Source organism: Papaver somniferum, unplaced genomic scaffold, assembly GCF_003573695.1.
Source record: "Papaver somniferum cultivar HN1 unplaced genomic scaffold, ASM357369v1 unplaced-scaffold_115, whole genome shotgun sequence".
Classification (NCBI taxonomy): Eukaryota; Viridiplantae; Streptophyta; class Magnoliopsida; order Ranunculales; family Papaveraceae; genus Papaver; species Papaver somniferum.
Window position 1 is genome coordinate 3,910,423 of NW_020620492.1, and position 9,055 is coordinate 3,919,477.

Below are 9,055 nucleotides of genomic sequence, written 5' to 3' on the forward strand. Positions count from 1 at the left end.
TCTCTGTATCAAGTTGGGTAAACAAGTTTAGGAGAATTTTTTTTGCAGGCAACCTCAACAGAGAGTTGTTCGATTGATTTATCGACCACTCTACAACGCATCCGTACAATTGAAAGAGGTCCTCCAATAATTTCATAAGGAGTTAAGGGGAGATGATATGTTGTTTAAGTGAGGGGAAATGTGATGTTTGGTCAAGCACGACAAATATTTGTGGAAATGCTCGTAAGTGTTTGAGAGTGAAAATGGCAACAACAAATCCAAGATAAGACATAAATTACCATGCACTGAAGCTTTCGCAGATGAAACGGAAGTATATTTCTCTTCTGATAGAATGTTGAGTTTTTCTTCTCAGGATTTTTAGTTCTGAAATGAAGATAATGTCGAGGTTTTGTTATAAGACTAAATAATATAGACGATCTATGATAAGCTTGGAGGAAATGACTTGAAACACATGATCAGTTGTAAATAATTAAAATTGAAATCCGCTATGAGTTGGGATCGATGCGAATAAATCTAACATTGTATCAATCCCGACCATACTCACCCCTAGGTAAAAGTGTCAATGTCCGAAAACTCTGAAATTCCTTAGCGGAACCACTAAAAACTTCTTCTTTTATTTCCCTCCTTCTTCATTGTTCCTCTTTCTCTCTGAAATTCTTTCTTCTCTCAGCTCACCATTAAAATCCTTTACTTCTTTCACTCATTCAGCAATCCAAGAAAGTGCAACGACAAGTTATTATAACAAGGTTTCATCAAATCAAGAAGTGCAAGGGTATTACAAGAAGGAATTTTTGCTCAAGAATATCAAGATTCTTGTTGAAATACCATCAACCGTGGACACTACAGTAAGAATCAAGACTCGTAAGTTTCTTCCGGTACACCATGGGTTATTATTCAACACTGTTGTTTTTGTTCATTAATCTTCTCAATCTTCCTATTGAGTTCATGGTTTGGTTATTATTCCAAGAACCAATACATCACCCTAATGGGTGATGCTCATTTTCAAGAAAATAGCAGACTATGCCTGACTTTTACTTCCTCCTCTCCACCTCCTTCATCTTCCATTGGTGTTGGTAGAGCTATTTACCGTCACCCAATTTTGTTTAGAAACATTTCCAGTAAATCTACTGCCTCATTTCTTTGCAAGTTTACATTTACCATCACACCCAATTTTATATCGGTTCCTCCATTGTTTGGCGATGGGTTCACATTCATTATCACCTCCAAATCTAACACACTAGGTGAGGGTTTTGGTTTTATGGGTCTCTCTAATCAGAGTAATAAAGAACATGGAATGTATATTGCTGTGGAATTTGATACTAGGTTTGATCATAATCTTGGAGATATTAGTGATAATCACATAGGTATTGATGTCAATTCGGTATTTACATATCCTACTATGGATTCAACTCCGTTGGGTTTTGATTTAAAGAATGGTAAAAGAACAACGGTTTGGATTGGATATCAAGATGAGGAGAAAGTTCTTAATGTTTGGCTGATTTACAATGATTCTAGAAATTCTAGACCAACTCTCGCTGCTCGTATGGATCTCTCGATCTATATTAATGAGCTCATGTTCGAGACAAGGGTTAAAGGTGGCCGTCTTGAGAAAGATGGTGATGTCTCAAGTTCATCATTTGAAGTTGGATTAGTGGTGATGTTATTGGTGACTGCAGCTCTTTTAGTAAAATTGATATCATCCATGGGTCTGGTTCTTCGTTCTGCAATTTACAAGCTCGTTCATCAAAGTGCAAACCAAACAGCTTCCTCTCTCACTACAAGTAAGTTTTTAGTGCTGATGAATTTTTCAGTTTATAGTAATTTTTTAATGTCTTTTACATATCATGATAAATGTGATAGGAATATATGTGCATCCTTAAGTACATCGTTCCGAGTTCTAAAATGGTTTGCTGAACACTTTCAAACATGCCCATCCTAATTGTTTCAGAATTTCTTTCCTTTTCGTTTGATTCTCGCAAATTCCTGTATGTTCTTTAACATTTTTATATTACAGTATTGCTTATATTCGTCGAGCATTGTGATTTCCGGATATCACAATGCTAAGAACTTAATCATGACAAGAATCAATCTTCACCCTTAGTTGCTGCTTGGGTACATGAACACTCTAACTCTCATTGCTGCCCTCTGGAATGCAGCCGGAAGTTAGTTTTTCTTGTCTCCTTTTGTATACCAAAAGAAAAAAAAAAAAAAAACTCTAACTCTCATTCCCATGGATATAGGTGGGAACTTAGAAGTGAATTTAGCACGAACAACACCGTTCTTCGTAATCGTTTTTGATGTCTTTTACATATCATGATAAATGTGATAGCAATATATAGGAATCCTCAAGTAAATCGTTCGGAGTTCTAAAATGTTTAGCTGAACACTTTCAAACATGCCCATCCTTAAGTATATATATGTGATAGCAATATATACTACTTTCTCCATGGCTTAATGCCTGCTCACTATTGTTGCAGATACACCTGTTGTAGCAGCTAAGAATCCCACAAAAAAAGTTGATGGGAAAAAGAATAAAGCAAGAAGAGATGATAAGCCTAGGTTGCCAGCGGCTGCTCCTGCTCCACGCACTTATTCTGAGAAAGAAGCTGAAATCATGGCATTTCGTATTCGTGAGGCCAAGCGTGTTGCAGAGATGACTACATCTTTGTCAAAAGGAACAACAGATAATGCGCGTGACAAATACCTTGGTCTTCTCGAAAAGATGCCAAAACTTCCATAAGAAGTTATCACTACTGATCTTTGCAGGAACTTGAGAAAAGAACTTGATGAGTCTATGCTGCTTAAGGCGAAAACGGAAGTCATGGAGGGTTAAGACTTAAGATCCATGGTGACTACTGTGTTGCTTTACTTTTTTGATACAGTTGTAGGCTTCTCAAAATTTTGTTTATGGTTGATATTCAGAACATCCTGTAATGAAATTTGAAGCACTTGTTGCATTGGTCGAAATTCTTTTCTAGTGTATGGCTTACTGCTATTTTGTTATACAGCACAGTATTATGAAAAACAGAGCTCTGCCTCCTTACTTTTGTTGTTTTTGCTTGGGAAAGTAACGTAGTTTCATTTGATTGGTTTTGTTATTATAGTTTATCTATTCTGGTTCCATAAACTAGTACTTTACAGGAATTTTATTTTATGCAACTGATTGATGCATATTCAAGAACAGGGCAGAAGTATGTTTGCAAAGAAAATACTGCATTGAATTAGAAAGAACGAGTTGTATCATTTCAATGACAAGTGATAACATAGTTGCAGCACTGGTAGAAATAAGTAGTTGATGCAGAACAAGGATAGTTACACCTGACAGTTAGAACTTTCAAATAATATCTAATAAGTATTTCAGTTTCTAGTTTCAGTTTCTTATTTTGTGTGTCTCATAAGTGTGTTAACTGCCTGTAACTACCTACTAGTATTTAATCTTAGGGTCCTGGTTTGTAAAACAGAATGATTGATGATTGTTATTTGAAAAGAAACTAGTTTTCTGTTTGTGTATTTTCAAGTGTTCTATTTGTTGTTCTTGTGGATTCAGAACACAATTCTCTTGAGATTATACTTGTTCTGTGGATTCAGAACACACCTTGTGGATTCAAGGCTATTTCTTATCGTCACCGCTGCGTCAGTAGTACAGCAAACTTCTTCTAATGCATATAACCCAGCCTAAGTGAGTTCTCAGAAATACCAACATGTAGAATTTATTCGATCACTGTCTGTGGGAGTCGAACCCACAACCTCATGACTAAAAGCCATGCGCTCTACCTGTTGAGCCAGGACAGTCGAGGGATGATGCAGGATAATTTTACAAAAAAGCTGTTCTGAAAAGGCAACGGAAACACGTGATCATCATAGTATAGAGTACAAATGAAATTAAAGCAATATTTTAACAATTTTAATCTCTATTTTCCAGTTCCAAGTTGATACATATACCCTGCAGATGTGATTGTGAAGTCAGGAAGATTTTGTTGTTAAAAAGAGGGAACCTATTATTCCAGCAAAAGCAAAACTAAACACTGTTTAGTACACCAACAGCAACCCTGTCTCTCTGAGCTCCATCTGCTGCTCAAATTCTCTATAGAAAGTAAATAAAAATGGACCTGAGATAAGTCAGTAGAACCAACCGTGGCATGCAGTTGTACAAATTTCATGAAAGCGGTACCTGAACCTAGTTTTAGAAGTTAGTGGTTGTACATGCGACTTGCATCAAGTAACCCAACACATGATAACTGACATAAGTACTTTTTTTGTTCGCACTAAAATTAGAAAAAATAATATATCCAAGAAAAATAAGGATGATTGTCGAAGAGGATTCTATGCTGATGCATACCTCCAGCATTTCCATGACCACCAGGATGCTTTCTATGTTTTCCTACATGTCCATGAGAGATAGCCTTATCAACAACTTTCATCTTTGGAAGGTTCTTTAATCGTTGCAGACCACCTTCCTTTCATCTGTGGTTCAAGGCACACCTTCCTTTAATCGACTGGGCGTAAAAGGAACTTGTTTGCCATCTTGCCTGAATATGAAACTTAGACAAACCATAAATCATAGTTAGGTATTGCAGTAGCATAAAACCTGCTTCCTGAGTTTTTCAATACCCTACTTCTGCAATGAATGTAAAGATAAAATATTGTGTCCAAGGCCAAGTTTGATGGCCAAATTTGATGAATGCAAAAATGAAATTTCGTGTCCAAGTTGAGGAGCAACACATCTAGACATGGTCAAAACAGACTCTGCAAACATTGCACTTCAAAATAGAAGGCTATTCATTAACACAAATGCATCAAAGGTATGAGAACATGGCTGAACATTTAAGGGATATTTTTCATTCTAAAGTTAAATTACTTCATACTGGATATTGTGTGTATATTGCTGGACAAATGTTATTTTTAACGAATAACGAACTTCGAATAAGCTAATATGGTCCATGGTGTACAAATGTGGCCACTACTACCACATTAAGAGACTCAGTGCAAAGTAAATCACTACAATGCATTGCCTCAAGTACCAAGAAAGAAGAAACAGAAGCATGACTTACAAAATTTCCTGCCATGGGAAGGGTTTTCCTTTTGTAAAATTGACAGCAAGCTCCAACAGTTTAACTGTTAAACTCCAATTCCTCCAGCTTCATCCTAAAACACACCAATCGAACTAATTACAATGAACACCAATGGATAAACTTTTATTATGAAGGGAAGATTGATATCCCTGCATGCTAGTATTCTAAAATCTGAAGCTGATGGCTATACACAACACTTAACACAATTCATTCAGAAGCTCTCCCATTAACACCATGTCTGAAAATGAAATTGCACTCCAATCCTATTATTCAGTCACTTTCTCAACCAAACCTTAGTATCACAGATTAACAAAATAAACACAACTGATAACACCATGAGCCTCATTAATCAGCCATGAGCCTCACCATTTTTACAAATCCCAGTCCCCTGATATGTTTCCATAGCCTTTAGTTCCATAGACAAACATTAAGACCACCATAACACCTAGCATGAGCATAGTTTCCTGGAATCCAATTATAGCAATAAATAAATGAGGAAAGAGTATGTTCATTGACGGTCTAAAAAACAATTAGAGAACATAATGAACAAAATTAAACTACAGTTTAGCAAAAACAAATCAATGCACACGATTTAAGCACAATTAGAAGAAAAAAAATCCTACGATTAAACCCAAATTGAATGCCACCCTTTATATAGGATCGTGAGTCTGTAGTTTCATTGGGGTGGCATTCTTATCAAATAAGTAACTGGACTCACTAAAGCAGTTACAGAAGCTTTTACTCCGCTTAAATACTAATGCACTTGAGTCATATAAGCTGCGCTTGATTACCAGTTAAATGCACATTTACTGGTATTTAGCTTAAAGAACATCCTAAAGAAACAGAGAGAAGACTGTATCCACAATAAGGTAATCTATAGCCAATTAATTCCAATAGGAAAACTTAATAATATAAAGGCTGACATGCTTACTCATTTGGTGACACCACAATATCATCCGATAAACCATTTTGCTTCTTTGTTCTTTTACCTTGGTAACACCTAGCAGGAGTTTAAACTCCAATGACCTCTCGGGTGGGCATCATAAAGCTTGGTTTCTGATTCCCTGTAAATAAGTAACACTTAAGCTGTGACATTATTGATAACGGGAAAATAAAATGTTTTGGCGTGTAGCTAGGTATATATAAACCGTCATTTAAAGAATAATTGAGCATAAAAACCTGTGTAAGGAAGTGTATACCTTGAAAACTAAAATGTTCAAGAATTTATCAGTATTTTCATCCACTGATGAAACTATTGGATCGTCTTTGTTAAGATCATGATAAATTGGAATATAGAAGAGCAGGGGAATTACTGAAGCTACCAATTGCGAATGTAAGCTGTATCCATCAAAAATCGACAGGACCAGAAAAGTACATTTACGCAGACATGAAGATATTATGTAAAAAAGAACCTCTTACCGAGTAAAATAAATTCTATCCATATAAGTTGTTCAGCAGACATTTCATCCACTTTTTTTTTTCAAGGAGGAATTCAAATATGAGGTTTGATAGCAACATCTACTTCCCCCCAAGTAATTCTATCAGCTTCTAATGGACTATTTTTTCACATATACATGCGTTGTAGCCCTCAACATCAAGTACCTAACATGAGCTGTATATGGTATACCGAAAGCAGTCTTTTGTTGAGTGTTGTGTTACATACTCAAGTTATCTAGCCACTCCGATAAGGCTGAAGTTACATAACAGTACCAATGAAGCAAAATGATGTAACAAAAGTGCCCAGGCTGGTCTGGTGGTTACATCGTCAGGGGTATTTACTGAACACCCTAGGTTCATTATCTATATTAAACACTCAAAGAAAGCAAATGACAGAATTAAACTTATGGCCCTGAAATTCACCTACCAAAAATATCAATCCCATCTAAAACATATAAATCGTAAGCAAGTTACAAATAGAGATTCAGACCAAAAAATTTCAACAAACCTTAATGAGTGAAATCAGCTCTTTTGGATCATCCCGCATATTAAGTAATGTTTATTTTGATTTCTTAATTTATTAAGGTTTAGATTTCCTATATTTCTATGATAGACTCCCAACTTATTAAAGGCTTTTTATACTAATCTTCAAATAGATTGCAGTAGCACTTCAGAGAGCAGTGCAGAATCGTCTTTACCTTACATACAGTACACGTTCATCTCTGACAGGGCAATAAAGATAGGAAATTAAAGATGACCACCAAGTATTGGTAATTCCCAACAGAAAGACACTCAACAAATAGTACTGTATAATGACAAAGAAAAATGTTTCACTTTTGTGGAACTTGTTCATGTTTCATATGCAGGGATAAAGTTGTCCACTTTCACCGCAATACATCTGATCCGTGAACAATTGTTAGCATATGCGATAGTGCAGTGTGAAGGGTCATGTTTTTACCCCTAACACTACATACCCAATACACCCATGCATGAGTGGTCATGAATTTTCATTAGAGCAAGTCTTATGGTGGAATCCATCCATCTTCCATCTTCCACGCCACCTCAGCATTTGGAATTGTGGATGGAAGCGCAAGTGTAATGGTGGAATAGTAGAAACGCTATTCTTAATGGAGCTAAAAAAACACAATTAAATATGAAGCTAAAAAGACGCAATTAAGAATGGAGCTTTTTTTTCAGTCGTTAGATTTCAACAACTCATTTTAAATTTACGGATAAAAAAAAACGCAATTCTTTATTGCGTTTAACGCTATTCTTAATTGCGTTTAACGCTATTCTTGTTGGCGTTTAGATGGATTCCACGGACCCTTCCACCAAACCATGGAACCTTACTTGGATTTTCTGTGGAAAACCTCAACCTGGAAGCCACTAGACTTGACATTTCATGAATTTTCCGCACATGAAATAAGTTGGATTCCACTATAAGACTTGCTCTTACAGAGTTGCTGGTAAACATAATTGGATTGTTATTTTAATGGCATTGGTCTCGCCACTATTGCTGATCCGTGTCAGTATCATTCAACATATACAAATTCGATTTATTGCTATTTGAACCAGGATCAATCCGTAAAGATGACTAAATTCCTACCTAATTGTCCTACTACTACTATTACCAGCAATATTCTGTTAGGCATTTATACAAACAACGAAATTGCAAACATGACTAAATCTTCAGTACTAATAGAAGTTGTAATAAATTTCAGATTAATATGAAACCCTGAACCCTAATTTCACATTTAAAGAATATCAAAAATTTGGGGAATCATCGTTAAAATCATACCTTTAGAAAATCAGAAGCAGTAAGGAGAAGAAATTCTGAGAGTTGAAAGTTAATCCGTAGGCCTGATAGTCGAGAAGAATTTTGAGGAGAAGCAAGACGGGAGAGCGGAGAGAATATTAAAAAGAAAGAAAACTGTTTGAAATAACAGCATATAGGACTCCTTATCTATTCTTTTTTGTAATGTTTAATCTACCCTTAATTTGATTCGTGCTAACTAAATTGATTAAGCTAACTAATCAGTCTTAGTGAATCGATTAGACTAATCAAAACATTGTTTTTTGGCAAATCAAAACTTGATTATTTTGAGTTTTGAAGAAGGAAAATGGAGATTTTGATGAAATTTTTTCGAATTTTTTTTTTGAAATTTTTTTGAAGAAAAATGATGAAATCCTTCATCATAAAACTCAAGATAACCTTATAATCAACTCCCAACATCAATTTAATCAATTCAAATCCATCAAAAATCAGAGGTTATTCTGGAATTTTTGGCAGTTACAGCTGGGTAAATGTGTTGACCCGATCGAAAATCGATAAAACGGTTGGGATATTAGGAACTCCCAGCCGTGAACAAACAAAACAGATGGGAATATATGAACTTCTGGCCGTTACGTGAGTCTGCATTACGGCTGGGTTTACATAATTTTCCCGTCCGTAATTCGATTTGAAAGTTGAGAAATTTTTTGATTCAACATGAATTCTTAATACGATTGAAAATTACTAATACTTTCATTAACTAGACCACAATAAA

General features: G+C 35.5%; 1 protein-coding gene and 1 long non-coding RNA gene across 2 annotated transcripts; one reads left to right on the plus strand and one right to left on the minus strand.

Annotated features, from left to right (window-relative positions):
• The first annotated feature begins 985 nt into the window (after nucleotides 1-985).
• LOC113329188 (L-type lectin-domain containing receptor kinase S.6-like) lies at nucleotides 986-2,740 on the plus strand. Its single transcript, XM_026576154.1, has 2 exons — nucleotides 986-1,781; nucleotides 2,478-2,740. The coding sequence occupies exons 1-2, from the start codon at nucleotides 986-988 to the stop codon at nucleotides 2,738-2,740; spliced, it is 1,059 nt and encodes a 352-aa protein (XP_026431939.1).
• Nucleotides 2,741-3,956: 1,216 nt separating this feature from the next.
• LOC113329119 lies at nucleotides 3,957-5,527 on the minus strand. Its single transcript, XR_003349722.1, has 3 exons — nucleotides 5,439-5,527; nucleotides 5,052-5,145; nucleotides 3,957-4,541 (listed from the first exon to the last, which is right to left on the minus strand). It is a non-coding gene; the product is annotated as an uncharacterized LOC113329119 (long non-coding RNA).
• Between the last annotated feature and the right edge of the window lie 3,528 nt (nucleotides 5,528-9,055).

Excerpts from the sequence above, each read along its gene's own strand:
- LOC113329188 (XM_026576154.1), top strand. The coding sequence starts at position 986 with ATGGGTGATGCTCATTTTCAAGAAAATAGCAGACTATGCCTGACTTTT. Across the intron at positions 1,782-2,477 it reads AGCTTCCTCTCTCACTACAA|ATACACCTGTTGTAGCAGCT; the intron begins GTAAGTTTTTAG and ends CTATTGTTGCAG.